This window comes from Zingiber officinale, chromosome 4A (assembly GCF_018446385.1).
Source record: "Zingiber officinale cultivar Zhangliang chromosome 4A, Zo_v1.1, whole genome shotgun sequence".
NCBI lineage: Eukaryota > Viridiplantae > Streptophyta > Magnoliopsida > Zingiberales > Zingiberaceae > Zingiber > Zingiber officinale.
The window spans coordinates 114,880,101-114,899,586 of record NC_055992.1 but is presented as its reverse complement, the minus strand read 5'-3'; the positions used below and the strand labels follow the sequence as shown (position 1 = coordinate 114,899,586).

Below are 19,486 nucleotides of genomic sequence, written 5' to 3'. Positions count from 1 at the left end.
GAAACACTGGAACACAACCAAACAATGACAGTTGCACTTTTCTCTTTCTATTTTTCTCTCTTTTATTTTAATGATATAATGTAAAATAAATGGCCCTTCTCTGATTAGCCAATCAAGTTTCAAGCGGAAAAAGGAAAACACAAGGCATGCGATCTGCATTTGGTCAGAAATATGTGCTTGCACTGCATTTAATCTGTCACCAAGGCAGGTTGCCACTTGTTCCACAAGCAATGATGAATGATCTATCAAGCAGCACCTAACATGATCTTCAGGCAACAGACAGATCAATCCTTCATGTTGAAGGAAAGATCATCATGAAGCAACCAGTTCATGTTCGATATGAACAGTTGTAACAGAATGTAACCCACGAGGAACGAGTACTCTTTACAGTGTTGGAACAGTTCATAATGGCAGAAGAAGACTGAATGCACCTTGTTTTAGACACAATGAACGTATCCGTAGGAACGCAGAACAACCAAAAACTATCAGAAGATAACTGAATTGAGAATGAAATGGCATAGGGACTCTGTAGAAGTGCTGATCACATGCACTCGACTCCAGCTTCGGCAGCCCTACGAGGTTTGTTTTTCCTCCGGCTCCGGCTATGACCATTAGAACCAGTTGGCTGCTCCATGGATTCAGATCCAGCAGCACCATTTCCTGTCTTCACAGAGTTTTCTTTTGACTTTGAGTCTCTCTTCCTCTTCTTGACATTCACTGTGGTTGGTCCCTTGGCCTCTTGGTTTGGTGCACTGAGCTTCAGATCATCTTCTCCTTCAATTTCCTCAACACCATCTTTATCAACGTCACCCTTCAGAGATTTCTGAGGCCTTCCTCTCCTATAAGGGAGCACCTCTTCACCACTCTTGCCTGAATCCTCATGAGAAGTGGACGCAGTCAATTTCTTCCCTTTCCCTCTGCCTCTACCCATCAACACTGGATCAGGGAAATAAAAGAGAACTCAAGAAGCATTCAAGGAAATAAAAGCAAGCCTTCAAAGCAAGGGGAGAGAAAAACACATTCACCGTGGGAATCACCGGAAGAGTTGCAAAATCCTTTTTTTTTTTAGTTCTTGAATCTGACCTCACATGGACAGCAGGTCTTCGCCGCCGCACGTCGCACCCATTTCCTCCGAATCTGAGAACTGGAGGAAGAGCCGTCGAAAAGATCAAATTTTTATGATCCTTGCTGGCGCAAAATCGAAGATTTTAAAGGCAAGACTGATTCTTGAGCACAAAGATGAAGACTCCAATCTCCGAGAGAAGGAAAGAACAGCCGAAAAGCCCAACCTATAAATACTGGCCTAGGCAAAAGCAAAAAAGAAATTTTTTTTCTCATCAAGAAGAATAGTTTTGATCAAAACTACCATTGCTGCCTCCACATGCCGATTCCACGACAACAAAGATTCGAAATCAACTTCAAATCTTTGTTAAGTTTCCATAACAAAGATGTTAGATAAGAAGAAACATATATATAATATCTATATGCTTATATATATAGAATTGTTCATGCATATTTAAAGAGGTTTTACAATATACTAGTTTGTTCTTTGAAGTCTTGGCACTTATTTTGCGATAATATAACTGAAGAATTCAACAACAACAACAACATCATGTGCCCATGGCCAAATAGAAATAGTAGAGCTCTAAAGATGCAAAGAGAGATCCAAGCTGTCCCAGTGACCACCAGCCTCTTCCTTTCTACCGTGCTTGAGGTTTATCTTACCGAGAAAATCTCGAGTCTGTAACCTTTCAGCAGTTGCCCAACCGTCGAAGCGTTGAATGACTCGATGAAATCGAAAGTTACTTGGTTGAGTGGAACTCTCTCCTGCACGGTTAGGACTCGACATGAATTGTTGACTCTGTGCAAAGTTAAATTTAAGTGACCTTTTCGAGTAGCTATCGGATCCGATTGGGGTGGGGGCTTGCGGTTGGCTTGACGGATTCGCGGGCAGGTGGTTCACTTGGGCTTGGTTCGATGCGCCTTGATCTGCATTCTTCTTGGCGCGCCGATGGGAGGCTAGGTGGCCACCGAGAGCTAGGCCGTTGCGGAAGTTACGCGGGCACACTGGACAGGCATAGAAGCCATCCATCTTCAGCTTTGGAGACGGGTCGGTGCTTTGGTTGCCATCGTTATTCTCCTGTGTGGCTCTCATCTTTACAGTGGTGTGGATACTTGTGGGGTTGCTTGATGAGTATTTATAGCGAAAATTGGAGCATGCACTAGGAATTTTTTGTATTTATATACAATTTTTTAATTTTGGAATGTCACTAAATCTTTAGTAGATTTTATAGGATCTAGTGCCAAGATTGGATGAATTTTGGCAACCCCTTAGATATGCTTAGAGAAAATGTATAGAGTCTAGAAGCTAATTAAGTGGAAAGAGAATCATTGTGCAAATGGGTAAATATTTGCTAGATTTCAATTTATTTTTGGGTCAGTTCAACCAAAGTATTAATTTCATTCTCGAGATAATTGTAATGTCATTGATGAGAAGATTTCATGATCAACGTAACATATTAAAGATTTGGTATGATTCGAAAAGTTAATCGATAGTGCGAACCAATTTAATTTTTCTTTTCGAGTTAGACGTTATTTGGTGAATCAATCGACTGAATTAAGCCCGCCTCGTTCAAGCAAGACGACAAAGTGCAACGGTCCTCTTTGTCGCAAGTTCTATAACATCGTTGTCTATTCAGTGAAGTAGATCAAATGAGATCGATTGGATTGAATCTCGTACAAGATACTGGTTGTTAATTTCCTTTGAGCATTGAAAGCAATATCATGATGTTCTTGTCAGTATCAAACTATACAACTCTGTGGCAATCTCAAAGGCGGTGCATAATTCTTTGAGAATGTAAAGAACTAAACTCAAGTTGGAGAAGAAAATAATCAAATATGTACATTTCCAAGCAATTAATATCCACAAAAAAGGAAGAAAACAATATACCAAACTTGTGTAGTGGTCTAATTCTTGATAGAGATCTTTCCCTTTTGTCACTTTTTCTTTCCTCTTTTTCTTTCTTTGATTTCCATACATTCCTAACAATGTTTAGCTCAAAAACTCCATAAGCGAGCTTGAACTCATGATGCCGATGTTTACTTAGGATGACAAAAATAACTTCGGAAAGGTATGACTTCCGAAGCATGATTGCCTATAAAATGCTTTTACTTTGCTAAAAGTGTACAAAAGATAACGGCACATATATAACTTGAGCCTTCGTCTTGATCATCCTCTTTGAGTTCCTCCGAAGCAACGACTAGTACAAGACAAGGATGGGTTGGGAATGGAGGAGGATAATTTTTAAATTTTCATTCTTTTGATCCTTTTTTTCTTTCCCTTATCAAAGTAATCAACCTTTCTTTTTCTTCTCTTCTCTTGTCACTCCTCTTCTCCTTATTCTTTTCATTAACTTCCCTCCCCTCCTTTCGTGCGGAGTAAACAGAGCCTAATGGCCACCTTCACACCCTCAATCTCAACCGTGTTTTCTTTAAGAAAAGCAACATAAACAAGGAAGCTCTCATTCTCTGATCGAACACTCGGAATCATTGGAGCCAACTTTGGCTACCCCTTCTCTTCTTTTACCTCGACACTATATAAGCAAGCCTTCTCTCATACAAGTTTTATTGATTCCCATTGCTTTCATGTGTCTACCATTTCCTTCCTCCACACTCTTCCCCAATCACTCTCTTCCAATCTCAGAGTCTTCATGGAGGTAATAGTATGTCAAAAATGCTCATAATTCAAAATATCGTCAATACTACGGAAGCACCACATTCGTAACAAGATGGTAGCATTACATGAGAAGAGATTAAGTGAAAGGTCGATCGAAGGATTGTTCATCATAACTAGCTTTTGGTTATTATTTTTAATATAGAAATAGACATCCTTGATGGCATTTTTGTTCAGGGATAGAGAAGGTTGAAGTAGATGCAAGCACTCAGAAAGTTGTGATCACAGGATATGCAAACACGAGAGTAGGGTTGAGAGCAGAGTTGTGGTCTGCACATAATGAGATTCTGAGTAACTATGCCACTGGAAGCTTTATGTTCAACGACTATAGTTTCGTCTAGGAAAGCACTATATTTTATCGATAAGTATGTACTCTTCGAGATATCTCTAAACAGTGGTTATAGCTAAGAAGAGTGGCTTTGTTCATCCCAATAAACCAAGAGTTGGACATGCCCACCACTGATACGGTGCATGATGAAGAGATCCGATAAAGACGTGGTAGTTAAAAGTTAGGAGGATGTGACAGTTAGAAGTTAAGAGTGTATGACAGTCAAAGATCAAGGGGACGTGGCAGTCCGAAGTTTAGGAGACGTGTCGGTCAACGGATTAGGAGCGATGTCATTAACCTGATTCCCGGCCAGGTTCCAACAGATCGGGATTATCGACCTGAAACACCTGGGTAGACAGTCGGATAACACCTGACCAGGATTTGACGGGTTGAGCTCTCGCGGCCTGGCGGTACGTAAACCCGATGCTCCCAATAAGCTAAAGCTCTCGGTCAGCTAACTCCTGGCCAGTGCCGGGACTATATCTCGACAGTCTCAACCTCCCAAGGTCTAGACCAGGGGTTATACCTGACTAGTTATCCAGGGCTGTCCTACTCTTTCCCGGTCAGGACGAAGAGCGCTACAAGACAACGAGATCAGAGAATCGTAACCGTTTGTCAGAGAAAAACTGTCAAGTGTCAGGGAATATTCCAATGGTCTGCAGTCACCTACGAATGGAACCTTCTTTCAGGCTATAGAAGGATGTCGCGTGTCCTCCATCACCCGATAAGGTCTGACACCCGACATTACATCAGTCAGGCTCCAGAAGGTACGCGCTGTCATATAAAAAGGGAGATCCTCTCCCTCATGCAGGTACACTCTCTCGCACGTTCGCACTTGTCTTCTATTTTTCTTCTTCTTCATACACTGTTCTTCTGGGGGAAAAGTACCTGATTTGAACGTCGGAAGGTCTGCTCCGAGGACTTTTTTCCTAATTTCTGGTCTCTAACGTTCGTGCACCTGTTTGAGTGTGCGCAGAGCTCAAGTACCCCCGGCACAGTCATTGTCGTCCGTTAGCGCCACGCGGGAGTCCCTTTTTGGAAGCCCGTACGAGAAAGGCATATCAGTCACTCCTTCGTCAGCGTCCACAATAACTCACCCGACCTTCATTTGACTCAGATTTCGAACAGAATCATCCACTCTTCAGTTGACATTGTCTCTTCTAGCTAGAATCAAGTAGCTCAATGCATATTCGGGGTTCTAGTTTACATATGGCGATGGATTGATTCAAGTATACAAACATGTATAATACATATTATTTACATGGCATCATCTTTCTACAGCAGGAAATAATGATTAAGCCAGACATGAAATATAAACTCTGATGTACAACAAACCTTTCCAGAAAAGCATAAGAAAGCAAGTCGCTAAAACTACAAACAAGCTGATGATGATCACGGGTTCCTTTGAGCGCCGGGTGGTGCAGTCGGCATGGGGAAGTTGAAGTTAGCAGCAGTAAACTGAGGAGCCTCCACCACGTATGGACTCTGCCAGTGATAATTCCAGTTTTTAATGAACATCTCCGTTACCGAAATTGACTCAGATAGCAATGAACTATATTTTATAGGAAAATCAACAGTACCTGTGTAGCTGAAGGGCTTGCATATGAGGATTGTCCAGTAGGGGATTTTGGTGGTGTGTCTGGTGAACTGCCACCATCGCATCCATCATTTCCACCCAATTTGTTTCGTGTTGATTCTGATTCTTCACTTCCGTTGTTAACTTTAACCTTCTAAATTAAGGCAAACAACTTAGTTCTACTTGGGAAGTTTCAGAGAACTAACTAACTACAGCTGAAAATTTAGCACAGAACAGCCATGGAATGTTTATGGATAAGTAAATCAATTTAACAGCTTGTCTACTGCAAAGCACGTCGAAAATTTAGCACAGAACAGCCATGGAGTGTTTATGGATAAGTAAATCAATTTAACAGTTTATCTACTGCAACGCACGTCGAGAATCATGTGTTAATGCAAATAATTGAGTTTCTCTTACACAAACCATAGACAAACTGATCAAACAGTCAATATCAACTATGAAGGCATAGCTGGAGGTTGAGCAGGAAAACGTAGATTGAAGCCACGTGAAAAAAAGTTGGGATAAAAAGTTTATATTTTGCACCATGGTTGAAAGGAAAGATATCAACAGGTGGATTGGGATGAAGAGCAAATGTAAGGAATTCAAAAGAGAACTTCACTGGAGATATACCTGGAATATTTTTCCAAGAGCTTTTAGACCTTTGGCTCGAGCACGGAGCTCCTCTTTCTTGACATTGTTTTCTTGAAGCACCTGAAATTGAAAAGTTGAATTTAGCATGACTAATGAATGAGACATAAGATGACAATGTCTCGGAAGAACATAAATCGAAAAGGGAAGACCATCTGACAAACGCGGGACAAGGTAGCTTCAATATCAGCAACATTAAGCTTCCACAACGAATCAACCATCACTTTTTTATGATTTTGCATGTATTCTTGAAGTTCTTCCTCTGTGTAATTGCCTTCAGTGCTAAGATGCTTTTTAAGGTCTTCTTGTAGCTGCATTAGTGCAATGGCACCTGCAAATCCAGAATAATGCCAAGAATTGTATTATGAATATGGAACTGATGTGTCATGATATGTTTTCAGATAACTTTTCTTGGTGAAAAAAATTATCATTTCAATTGTTATCTTAAGATTAATGGATGCAGAGAACACATAAGATTCAGTGGACACATCAGTTCAAAATTAATGACTGGAAATGATTAGGAACGCTCTAAATGTATACTGAATCAAAAAATTATATAGAGTGCAACTCAAGCATCCAAGAAACAAGTGTATGCATACCTGTTGCAGCAGTTACTTGTGACTTTATAAAGTGACCTTTGTTTCTAAACCATTCAGCAACAAATGGAACACCCAAGTATATGGCTTTTTTTCCAAGCTCTTTGGCCGCTTGTCTCACATAGATGTAGCCTATAGTATTTAACATGTCTACTCCGTAGGCTGTAGCAAAAATAGTGTGATCAATTAGATTGTCACTTGATATAGCCTGAGAAAATAGTTGAACAAATGGTGTAATATGGGATGAGATATAACAGATGAATCATCAAGCTGAGTGTGATTATAACTTAAAAATTTGAATTTGAAAAAATGCAAGCTGCTTTTTAAAGCCTAAATTTCAGAACAATTGCCTATACATGCTTCACTTTTGATCATGCCAGCAGCACATGAGAGACCAGCATAGGTATCGTGATGACAGAAAAAACCACAAGCAATGAAATTATGGATACCTGCATTAGAAAGCCTTGTGACCTCAGCTTCAGCATGTCGAATGAATTCATCTTTGTTTCCTTGAACATGCTGGTGGAGCCGGTTTTTCAGTATGTCAGCAAGTTTTTCCTCTCTCTCCTTTTGGATAGCCTACATATAAAATTCAGAAGATGTTGTTGAACAAAGAAAAAGGTATTGAGAACAAACATAAAATCATGAAATTACAGTATATTTGGAAACATTTGTGTCACTGAAGCAGAAATACAGTAGAAATTTTAAGAAATAAAATAAATATCTTCTCAAGTTGGCATGACTGAAAAAAAAACACAGCATTACCTTAGGAAAGAATAATGTCACACCAACAAATGGACGTTACTGGATGAGGAAAAAATAAACAGTAAGTTATAATACCATCATTACTGAGGGAGAAAGATCTTTAGTTCAGCAGAAAGACTTGAATATTATGTGCCATCAAGTTATCAACGAATAAAACACTAGAGGTAAATTATTTTGGCATAACAGGTAAAAGTACAAGTGACGTTAGATTTACTTATTGATTCACCAATTTAGGCTGCTAGAGCTAAACCAATATGAACAGCAATGCAAAATTACCCAAATTATCCATTTCTTCTCCATCCATAAGCAAAATAGTAGGCATCAAATGGACACATACCATGCAATAATCTGACTGATAGACAAGACATATTCTGTCTAGCATGAATCTTTATATCTTTCTAATTCTTCTGAAATGATAAAGCACTACATGACTCTCTTCGCCAAATACATGAAATAAATAAATTGCCAATGAACAAATTACCATCTCTTAATAAAACTTTCAACTAAGCACATAACTCACATGAATCCTTTGCTGATGCTTTTGGGTTTACGTAAAATAAATAGAGTCCATGAGAAACATGTTAGAATTAGGTAAAACAGATAGATACCCTCATTTTTTCTTGCAACTTTTTTGCATCAGTCTGTTCTCCTTCAGTGAAAATATCAAGTGAAGCCATTGACGCCATGGCAAGCTGGCCAATGTAATCCTCAAATAATTCACTCCCGAATAGCATTGCAAAGATTGCTGCAGGGTCGATAATTGTGTCCCTGAAAGTGCATAAATATGAAAATGTCAGTCCATGCTTGACCCTTGATTTTGAAATGAACTCAAAACAAAAAAAAAACATTTTTTAACTATTGAAATAGGATGCAGATTTGATGAATCCATTTCTCATCTTTAATAACATCTGGTACTCTGTGATGCATTAAAAGTTATTATACAGTAATTTAGCTTACGTGGAAATGCCTGATTTTCCATAAGCATCATAAGCTTGACGTTGTGTTGGATCACTTAACACTTGGTATGCCTCACCCAAAGCCTGAAGAACACTGGGAATTAGAAACACTTGAAAGGCGAGTAAGAAAACCTTCAATCCCTCTGTAATTATATAATTCAGGTCAACAATCATAACAACAAAGAAACCATGACTATCGACTAAGTTTGATGTTGCCACGAGCAATTAGAGACTTGAATTAGGAGAGCAAATTAAGAGAGGATTGAGGGGAGTTACTCACAATAACCACATTGGAGAGAGGATTAGAGATGCATGGATTGCCAAGAATTAGAGAGGAAGAATAGGGAGGTTTAAGTGGCGAAGGAAGAGACTGGTGCAAGGAGACAGTTATCTTCTTCATCAATCATGATGACTTTGAAAGGTTCTCCATCTAGGAAGAATAACTCCAAATAAGGACCTAATGATCAAGGTACGATTTGCATACCTCCATTGGGAAACATAAAAGTTCGTATTTGTGGACGGAATCACTCTTTGTTTTCAATTATGTTGATCTATTCTTGTTGTTATTGTGATTACCCTTGAGAGGAAAACAATTATATGTGCCATGGCGATTTTGGTTTGTAAGATTATTCGGAGCATTATGGTAATAATATTCATTTGCGATGTTGGGTTGTGTAATCAGTGTTCATGTGAGATATTTCTTAGAAAATGTTTGGATAATCCATCAACGTAATACTAGATGCAAGATATCGACTCACTAGGGGTTGGCATACCACCACTTAGAATCTCCAAATGCACAAGCATACGACACAATACTTTGCATTAATCATCAAGAAAAAATATATACAAATGTTTGACAAAGTCAACATTTATGTCAAGATTATTTGGATAAATTGAAATGTAAATGGAAGAACAAGTATAGATGAAGATGTAAAAAAAAAAAAGGTCAAATTGTCAGAAATCACAATCTAGATACATTGAGATGTAAATGAAAGAACAAGTTTAGATCCAGAAGATGTAAAAAGAAAAAGGCAAATTATAAGAGACACACTACCCAACAAAACTAGTGAACTCCAACTTCAAGTTAGATATTGATTAAAGCAACCAAAAGAAGCCGAATTGTATAAGCTTTTGGGCGAAAATATATCACTTGCCTGAAAATTTTGAGCTGCAAGAGGATCATTTGGGTTTTTATCAGGATGCACCTGCCTTGCCTGCAAATACAAGTGTCATGTTAAACTTAAGCATATAACATGCATTCTAAGAAATATTTCTACAGTGATAACATATAACAATTAGGTATGAAATAGAAAATTCATATTCATGAGGATTGGAAAGATATATAATCAGTGAAATTTGAGAAATTGCCATGTGTCAAAGCAGAAACACTGAGAAGGAAGATATTAACCTTCGACCATGCGCACATAAATTTTCCTTGACATTGACTAACACATAAATGTTACCGATAACTCTTCCAATACCATTGTTGAACATTCAAAATTAATTTTAAAAAATTGTGGACATTTTAGGAAGCAATGTGGACAAAAACAGTGGAAAGTTGTCATGAAGACTTTGAAATTGATATATTTTTGTAAGCCAGTTGAAGTGTTTTCATAGGAATACTATCCTGTAGCATCCTAGAGTTATTGTAGACTCTTTGGAGTTCAGCAATTTCTTTGAAGCTCACTAATGTCAGTGGTGATAGAATAAGTGCTCCCATTGAAGCTAAGTTAAATTCATTTGTCAGGCTTGAGGTTTTGAACCTTGGTCTTAACTATGCCAAACATATATAACAAATTCATGAAGCACAGCTTCCTAAATAATTGCATCAATAGATAAAGCTTTTGCTTTGAAAGTGTATGTTCATCTATGATTTCAGACTTTCAGCTTCTACTTTGGTTTGAGTTTCTCTGTAGACACAGTGCAAAACCCTTAATATGAACCAGTGTATTCAATAGTGGCGAATAGCGCGCTACATGGCGCGCTATCGCGCGCTACGACCAGCGAACGCTGCAGAGCGTTCGCTGAATCGCGATTGTCCCGAATAGCCCACGCTATTCGGGACAAAAGCGTCGATAGCGCACATAGCGTGCGCTATCATGCCCTAGCGCCCCATAGCGGGCGCTAAAATTACAAATTGCTTACCAATAGCTAGGGCAAAGGTGAGTCGAATCGTGACTGTGGCAGAGGCGAAGGTAGGGCAGACTGCAGAGGCGACAGGCGGCGAGCAGCGAGCGGCGAGCAGCGAGCGGCGAGCGGTGACCTGTGAGTGGTGGCGAGGGACAGCGATTGGAGATTTGGAGGTAAGCTTTTCTCCTTCCTTTCGTTTTCTTCGTTTAGGTTTTCCTTCTCGTTTTTTTTTCTCGAAGGAGCAAAAACGATTTCGCGATTTCCAGAAGTCGGGCATCTAGATCGATCCAGCGATCGATCCAGGGTCGAATAGAAAGGATCTGGATCGATCCAGCGACCGATCCAGATCCTTTCTGTTCGAACAGTGGATCAGTCGCTGGATCGATCCAGACCCTGGATCGGTCGCTGGATCGATCCAGATCCTTCCAGGTCGAGCGTGGATCGGTCGCTGGATCGATCCAGACCCTGGATCGATCCAGATCCTTTCTGTTCGACCCTGGATCGATCGCTGGATCGATCCAATTCCTTGGATCGATGCAATGATCGATCCAGATGCCCTGGATTGATTTTTTTTTTTTTTTGCTGATTTGTTTCTAATTAATTTATTATTTATTCTGATTTTTTTCTTTTGTTTTTCTAGGTTTTTGATTGTCTAGTTAGAATTTGCAATGTCTACGAATTTATCAAAAAAAGATAAAAAAGATATTGGTTGGAAGTATTGTTATCGAAATGAAGGGGAAAAAGCTGTTCGGTGCAAATTTTGTCATCATATATCGAATGGAGGGATTACTCGCTTGAAGGAACATTTAGCTCAAACTCATAAAGGGGTTGCACCTTGTGTTAGTGTTCCGGATGATATTAAGAAAGAAATTAGAGAATCACTTGACAAAATTAGAGCATCTAAAAATAAACAAACTGAATTGTTACGAGAGATCGGTGAAGGTCCCCAAAGTATGAGTACGCAATCATCAAAAGTTGGAAGTGTAGGGGGAAATTCAATTGGATGTTCTGGTAGTGGTGAATCAAAAGGTGGAAGACAAAGACACCTATAATTGATTCTTAAATGTTGTATCTCTTATATAATAGGTGGAAGCAAAGACAAACAAGCAAGGTTGAGTCTTGTTGATGTGGAAGATAATCATCTTGATGCTGAAAATTATGGAGTAATTCCAACTTTTGATAGTGGAAATTTTCCAACCATAGACACTATTGATGATGATAGTGATATAGAGTTGGATGATACTGATTATTTTTAAGTTATGTTGTTTTAATTATAAGACTTTTTAAATTGTTGGTATGGGATATTTTGACATGTAATGAATTATTATGATTAATTTTAGGTTATGTTATTTTTATTTTACTTATATAAGTATATTTTATTTTTTAAAATTTAAACATTGACGTGCACGAAAAGCTTGCGCTATACGCTACGCTATTTACGCTACGCAATGACAAGACAAAAACGCTATGAACCAACGCTACGCGATTTAAAACACTGATATGAACCACAGATCCTGTATTGCTATCGGTAGCCAATTTCAATCTAAAAGTTCTAGTTTTGTTCTAATTTCTCAATATGATTACACACTGTTCAATCATTCTATGAAACAACAAATATTTCATAGCAAAGAAGCACATACTATTGAAAACAGGTGGGGGAGAACCCAGCAATAGGCTAAATAACAAGCAAAAGGAAAGCCGCCAGCTAGTCTAAGCACTTTATTTTTTCCATAAGTACGCCAGCGTTGGTAGTGTGAACAAGTTTGACAGCTTACGTTGAGATGTATGGTGCTGTTGTTGGTAGAAGCATACTCAAATGGCAATTTAAATACTTCAGAAGCGCAGTGTTCTGTTGTCATAACATAACAGGTCTTGTGTCCGAAGTGGGAAGAAACATCACAGTTGGTCGCTGAGAAAGGAACAATGTTTTCAAAGAAAGGGGAAATGCCAGTTGCAAAGAGGGCAATCTGTGGGGCTCAGATCAGATAAGAGGCCGCAATAGAGTTCTATAGATGATTTAGAGCCACTGTGAAATAGAGTAATCCAGCTACGTTGTGTTGTATAAACTAGTAACAAAAATGACTGCGGAATTACCTATTATTCTTCAAAAAAAAAAAAAAAAAAAAAACCTAAGATCCCGGAGGGAGCGGAGCATACCTTCATGTAATATGCTTTCTTGATCTCGGCCTCCGTGGCCGACGGACTGACCCCAAGAGCGTCATAGTAATCGGTCTCCTTTACCATCTTCCTAGCCTTTCGCCGGAGCCTCTGCGCTCCCTTCTCCTCCTCCTACGCTCCGCTCCTAGCTTCCTGCCAGACAAGCCCAAGTAGTAGGCGAATTTGTTCCAGCAATCTGATCCCACTCCTAGTCGTCAAGGAATCAAAAACGCAGCTTTTTTCCCCCTTTCCGCAAATGCTCCCACTCCGCGTCGTCAGTTCCACAAGTTAGGGGCCTCGATGGGAAGGGACCATACGAAAGGAAAGGGCGGCCGAGATGACACGGAGACAACAGAAAAATAAAGGTGAAAAGTGTCCGGCGGAATGGAATCGTCCCAGTTCGTCGCTGACCGCAGATCGATTCCCTAGACGTCCTGCTGCCACCTCGAGTCAACTGAACCCTCCCAATCCAATAACAAATCTTTTCGGCTTTTTTACTGAACCGTGTATATTTCCGGATTTTTTATTTGACGTATCCTGATTTTTATAATATCTAAATCACGTAATTATTTTTGAAATACTTTTTCTTTCTTCTCTCTTAGTCTATCCGTTTAAAATCAATATATTTTTAAAAATCTTCTTATGTATTTATACTTCAAATATTAATTAGGAAAGTAAATTTTTAAACTTACAAATACATTATAATATTTTATTACAAGCTACTTATAAAACTTCATATAATAATGATATTCATTAATTAATACCATCCATCGATTTTTAAGACTCCTCTTATTTAAAAAATATTAAAATTTTGAATTGTATAGCTTCATCCGTCAATTTCATTTGAAATTTATTGATGGGCCTAATTAAATCTGAATCACTTCAAATCAAAATTAATATATTTTTGAAAAACTTCTTTAATATATTTATACCCTTAGATCTAAATTCGATAGTAAAAATGGAGAACAGTGAATTTTTAAATTTATAAAAGCTCGACAAAATTTATCATAAACTCATTTTAAGGCCTAGGATAATGACGCTCACTAATCAATACCACTAATAGATTCTTAGGAGCCCCTTAATTTGAAAAATATCAAACTTTTAAATTTTTTAAATTCCAAATCACTTCAAATCATAATCAATATACTCTTGAAAACCTTCTTAATGTATCTATCCCCCACTTAAAAAAAACACCTCATAGCGTCGAAATTAGTGACGAGCAACAATATTTTATCATTAAGTTCTTTGTATTTAGTGGACAAAAGCGCTAAACCTTAATATCCGCCATTTTCACGACGGATTAGCAACGGATTACTATTAACAATGGATTCTTAATTTGTCGCTATTAGTAACGGAATAATTAATTCGCCGATATTAACGACAAAATAATTAATCTATCACTACAATTGAGATATTAGGGCTTCCGTGCACCCGATCTCTTCTCTACGTGCGATCTCTTCCCTACTCCGACAATTTGACTGCTCTGGTGATCTCTCCTCCCTCCTCTGGCTCTTCCTTCTTCGGGTGTTTAGGTACTCCTCTTCTCCCTCTTCTCCTCTTGCCATTTCTCTAAGAAGTGTCGCAGCTGTCACTGCTCAATCGCGACTGACACTGCTCGACCATGGTCGGTTGAGTAGGGTCGCGACCGACAGAGCAAGGCCACAGCCAGCATAGTAGGGTCGCGACTGACATTATTCGACGGCGGCTGACAAAGCAGGGCCACGGTTAGGCAATGGTTAGCAGCGACCCAACAGTGCTCGTCGCAACCGAGCAGTGCCCGCCGTGACCCTACTCTACCAATCATGGCCAAGCAAATGCCAATGCTAGTGTATTTAAGTGACACTACCTCCCGTGTTTCATTTGCTAATTGATTTATCATATTTAGACTATTAATAATATTTATACATGCTGGTGCTCAATATTTATCCATATTGATATTATATCATTGATGACTTGTATATCTACTGATAACTTTGGATGTCATCCTATTTGTATAGTTCGATAACTTGATAGATAACTTCGATAATCTCCCCAAGCTTATTGTTGTTTTGTCTGTTCGACTTGCCTTGATCATTTTACAAGATACTATGGTTTTCGACATTTACGTTAGAAGAGCATGCTTAGTTTAATGAAACCTAAATGATTTAAATATAATCATGCTTAGTTTGACATGATTAAGCATGTTGGAAATTTTATTCTCAGTAAGATATAATGTATATAAACAAAGCTTAAATGTACAATAGGTTAGACAATAGATTTATCAGTTAAGAATTTTTTTTTGGTTAAAGAGTTTGTCAACTTCGCTAAGTCTCATCAAGAATATTTAAATGATGTTGAGTTAAAGTGTCCATGTAATCAGCACAGATGTAGAAATATAACTTTTCATGATGAGAATATAGTGAAAACACATATATGAAAGTATGGAATTGTTCCAAATTATTATAACTGGTATTGGCATCGAGAGCCATGTGTATTTAACCAAATTGGACTTTTCATTACTTTGACATCTTGCCCAATTGCTCCAGATGAATCATCAAGGCAAGTGAATGCAATACAATCAATGGTTTATAACACAATGAATGCATATGATCAATTGAATATAGAGGAATCACCTACGCCCGAAATTCAGAAAATGTATAACATGTTGAAGGCTAGTGAAAAAGAAGTATGAGAAAGTATTCCTTTTAACCATTCTCAACTATCAACTATTGCAAGATTACTGAACATGAAGGTAGAACATCATTTCTCTAAACAATGTTACGATGGAATATGTCAATTGATGTCAGAGTTACTCCCCGCTGATAATTGCATGACTGATTGATAGCTTCTATAATACAAAGAAATTGATTAAAGATTTGAGTTTATTAGTAGAGAAGATTCATTGATGTATCAATAATTGCATTATCTTTTGAATGAAGATAGAGAACTGATGGAATGCAGAATGTGTAATCCCCCTTATTATAAGCAGAGTAGTCGCATGTCAGGGAAGAAGAAGAAATATATTCTTTTGAAAGTCATATATTACTTTCCGTTAACTGCTAGGTTCTAATACTTATATGTATTTGCCACAATAATAAGCCACATAAGGTGGCATGAAATTAATGCATACGAAGGAGATATAATGTGTCATCCTAGTGACTCCCCTATATGAAAATATCTTGATACAACATTTTCCTCCTTTGTAATGGAATCACATAATGTGAGACTTGGACTTTCAGTAGATGGATTTCACGCATTGGGAAGTTATGGAGAACAATATTCATCTTAGTCAGTTATATTAACACCATATAATTTACCTCTATGGATATGCATGAAAAATGAATTCATGTTTCTTATTGTGCTTATTTTACGTGCTCAGAATCTAAAAGAGCAAATAGATGTTTCTTTATAGCCTTTGATTGCAGAGTGAACCATTTATGGAATGTAGGATTTGAGACTTATGACATTGTAAGTAAATCAAAATTGGCAATGCATGCTGCTTTGTTATGAACAGTTAGTAATTTTCCAGTATACTCAATGTTGTCAAGATGGAGCACGGCTGGTAAGTTAACATGCCCACATTGCATGAGTGAGTCTGATGCATTTTCATTACTTTGTAGTGGAATGCTATTTTGGTTTGATAATCATTGAAAATTTTTATCAGTTGATCATCCATTCAATCAAAATAAGAAAAATTTTAAAAGGAATGAAATAGTCAGGAAACTTCCTCCAGTATGGAAGTTATACAATAAATATGACTTTCCACAGTGCATCATCGACGACGCGCGTTGCGAACTCCCTCCCTCCATCGCAAAGTCACGAACCCTAATCCTCTGTTAATCGAAAGTCTTAGGGTTCTTCATCTGGTGGATCTTTCTTCACCCAAAAGCCTCAGTCTTACTGGTTTGAGTTCTTCACCTTCTTTGGGTCCTTTCCCTTGTCAATTTAAGCCTTGGGATCTCAGTAGTTTTCAAGGTATGATTCATCTTTCAAAGAAATTATTATTGATGTTGTTATCTACAAACGATTTGATTCTTTTTTTGTTATTATCCATGCTATTATTTGCAAATGATTCTTTTTTTTTTTGTTCTTTGAAGGTTCGGTTCCATTTTCATTTTCTCCCCTACAGACAAAGAAGTCATCCCTCTTTTTTCTTAAAATCCGAAAAGATGTCTCTTTTCTTCACAAATATCATTTTCTACTTGATGTTCTAATCTTGTTATTTTTATCTTTTAAGGTCCTGTATCTATTTTTTCAAGATGATCTCAAAGTTTTGATTCATATTCATCTCACACTACATCTCGATGTCAAATGTCAATGTCAATGTCACTATCTACTTGATTCCATTTTTTTTTCAACTCTTTCATTCTTTGAAGATTCAAAGGTTTGGCTCCGATATCAAATTTTTTTTTATTATAATCTGAAAATGCTTCTTTTAATTATTGAAATGAATGTTTCATCTTGGTTTGGGTTTTACCATCTTTTTAAACTAATATTGTTTGATTCTTCTTTTCTTTAACCTAAACCATTATGGATCTTTCCCTTTATTGAGATCTCATTATTTCTTTTCATTAACCAAAACCTTGGTGAATCCTTCCTTCTAATCTCAATATTTATTTTCTTTACATAAACCTCAGCTGATTCTTTCCTCTATTGTGATCTCAATCTTTCTTTAACCTAATTCATGGTGGGACCTGAATCTTCTCTTTTGTTCTTTAGTTCCTAGCAATCGTAATGACAAGATATGGAGTGTATGAATGTTAGATTGGATAACATATTTGTTTCTTTCTTTTATCTGTTGGTACATGAAATTTTTTGTTATTGTTCTGTCACTTCCCTATCTAATTAACAATGCATTAAGGTCTAAATGCAGGATACTTATATATACTTGTTTAAAATTACATTGCTAGTTCTCATTAGCCATACCACGATGACTATTAACTAGTTATGAGATCAAACAAGTTCTCATGTTGGTTTCAAATCATGGAAGTTGCTCAGTTTTTGTTCATTGTTTTTGAAAGCCTTTCAAGAAAAGAAAACATGGACTCAAGTTCGTTATGAACATGGTGAAGAAAGTGCTCAAAATAATTTATCTAATTGAATTGAAGGGTTTTAGTGATGTTCAAAAGGAGCATTACTTGAGGTATGTATTCTTGATCTTCAATTTAAAAATTGTCCATTTTGTTGTTCCTACTATATGAGTTGTTAGAGATGGTCTACTTGTGATTCATATTCTCTCGTTGATGTTGTTGTATATATATTTATGCTATTAAAAAAATAAATGGCATTGCTTGAATTGTGTAGCTTCATATTGCTAATTAAATTGGCTAGTTGCCATTTTTTAAATAGAGTTAATGTATAGGTATAAACTAATCCTACTCAAACTAAAGTAACCGATATTCTAATGAACTTTATTCCAATAAGCTTGCTACGTTTCTCATGTTCTAAGCCAATTTATTTCCAATATCAGTTTCAGAATTCATGTTTGTTAGTGGATCAATGGAAAAAAAACTTATACATATTTAGAAATTTTAAATAATTTAGTGATTTGAGAGGCACACTGTATTCTTGATGATCTATTAATAAACTTTAGTTTATTTATATATATAATTCACAAAATATCATCATAGCTAGGATTTGAAAGTGGTTAGTTCTAATTTGTATAGGTTATGTTAGGGGCATCATGATCTTGATGTTAATGCTTGGTATGGTAGATTCACTTTTATTATCATCTCAGCAAAAACTTTTCCTCTTCTAATTGATAAAGTTAGTCTCATTGATTAGTTTTAATGTGATCGACTCAATTTCACGGAAGTTTCCTATATGCCACTAGGATAAATCGAGAAGTACATGCGACGGACAACCCAAAAATCTAACATCCTTTAGTTGTACATCCCATTTGGAGAAAAAAATCCTGCAAATACATCATAACTAAGGATCTAACTGTATATATCTAGATGACAAGCTAGATGTCCAACCGTGACACCATAACCTCGGGATAACTTTTCACCTTTACCTCTGATTCTTTCTTATAGAATCTATAATTATACCTCCAATTAAGGAGCATAATTAAATACAATCAATTAAAATCCGAAGTGCATTATCTTCAATCAAGGTGGACAATTTTCTCCTTATCATTCTCTAGAGTCAATCAATCTACTACTAGAATTGACCTAATTTTGTACTTGCTGTTTTGGTTTAGTTTGTTCTCCTTTACATCATTTAGATGTGTTGTTACATCAATTCTCTGCTCCTCCATTCTGCCTAAATAGAAACTTATAATAACTTGTGTTCAAGAAGAAAAATAACAGAGAATGCCTAATAGCTAAGTATTAGATAGTCCAATTCCTTGAAAAAATTTGTGTATCTGGAATCTAGTAGGTTCACATACAAAACATAGAGTAAAATGAGTTTACTAATATCTTAATGTGATTGGCATGGTTAGCTTTGTTAGCTAGGCGATTTCGCCATTGGAATTTGATTTGTCTAAGTAGAAGAAGACCAGAAGCTGTTTGATTTGAAACTTCATGAGCTGTTTTGACTTGAAACTTCTTGGAGTTTGTAAGATTTCTATGCCAACCTTGATTTTATGTCGACTTTTCGTAATGCAATGGTTTT

At 37.1% G+C, this 19,486-nt stretch overlaps 3 protein-coding genes across 4 annotated transcripts; all 3 read right to left on the bottom strand.

Moving 5' to 3' along the window:
- Window positions 1-114: 114 nt before the first annotated feature.
- LOC121973577 lies at window positions 115-1,251 on the bottom strand. Its single transcript, XM_042524977.1, has 2 exons — window positions 1,026-1,251; window positions 115-936 (listed from the first exon to the last, which is right to left on the bottom strand). The coding sequence occupies exon 2, from the start codon at window positions 929-931 to the stop codon at window positions 542-544; it is 390 nt and encodes a 129-aa protein (XP_042380911.1). The 5' UTR covers window positions 932-936; window positions 1,026-1,251; the 3' UTR covers window positions 115-541.
- A 394-nt stretch (window positions 1,252-1,645) lies between these two features.
- LOC121972653 (transcriptional regulator TAC1-like) lies at window positions 1,646-2,155 on the bottom strand. Its single transcript, XM_042524304.1, has one exon. It carries the CDS (start codon window positions 2,153-2,155, stop codon window positions 1,646-1,648), a length of 510 nt encoding a protein of 169 aa, XP_042380238.1.
- Window positions 2,156-5,281: 3,126 nt separating this feature from the next.
- Window positions 5,282-13,350, bottom strand: LOC121970659 (chaperone protein dnaJ 10-like). Of its 2 annotated transcripts, none has more exons than XM_042521498.1 (10): window positions 12,890-13,350; window positions 9,757-9,816; window positions 8,604-8,686; window positions 8,255-8,414; window positions 7,331-7,460; window positions 6,885-7,043; window positions 6,438-6,616; window positions 6,268-6,348; window positions 5,642-5,791; window positions 5,282-5,546 (listed from the first exon to the last, which is right to left on the bottom strand). In XM_042521498.1, the coding sequence occupies exons 1-10, from the start codon at window positions 12,974-12,976 to the stop codon at window positions 5,454-5,456; spliced, it is 1,182 nt and encodes a 393-aa protein (XP_042377432.1). In that variant the 5' UTR covers window positions 12,977-13,350; the 3' UTR covers window positions 5,282-5,453. The 2 variants fall into 2 exon arrangements, with proteins under 2 accessions (XP_042377432.1, XP_042377433.1); XM_042521499.1 differs by having other exon boundaries at window positions 5,642-5,788.
- Window positions 13,351-19,486: the final 6,136 nt, after the last annotated feature.

What these genes read in the sequence shown, in the direction of transcription:
- LOC121972653 (XM_042524304.1), bottom strand. Translation starts at nt 2,155, where the DNA reads ATGAGAGCCACACAGGAGAATAACGATGGCAACCAAAGCACCGACCCG.
- LOC121970659 (XM_042521498.1), bottom strand. Translation starts at nt 12,976, where the DNA reads ATGGTAAAGGAGACCGATTACTATGACGCTCTTGGGGTCAGTCCGTCG. An exon ending in AGAAAGCATATTACATGAAG is followed by an intron (nt 9,817 to 12,889) that starts GTATGCTCCGCT and finishes TTGTATTTGCAG; the next exon opens with GCAAGGCAGGTGCATCCTGA. An exon ending in CAAGCCCTTCAGCTACACAG is followed by an intron (nt 5,547 to 5,641) that starts GTACTGTTGATT and finishes TATCACTGGCAG; the next exon opens with AGTCCATACGTGGTGGAGGC.
- LOC121973577 (XM_042524977.1), bottom strand. Translation starts at nt 931, where the DNA reads ATGGGTAGAGGCAGAGGGAAAGGGAAGAAATTGACTGCGTCCACTTCT.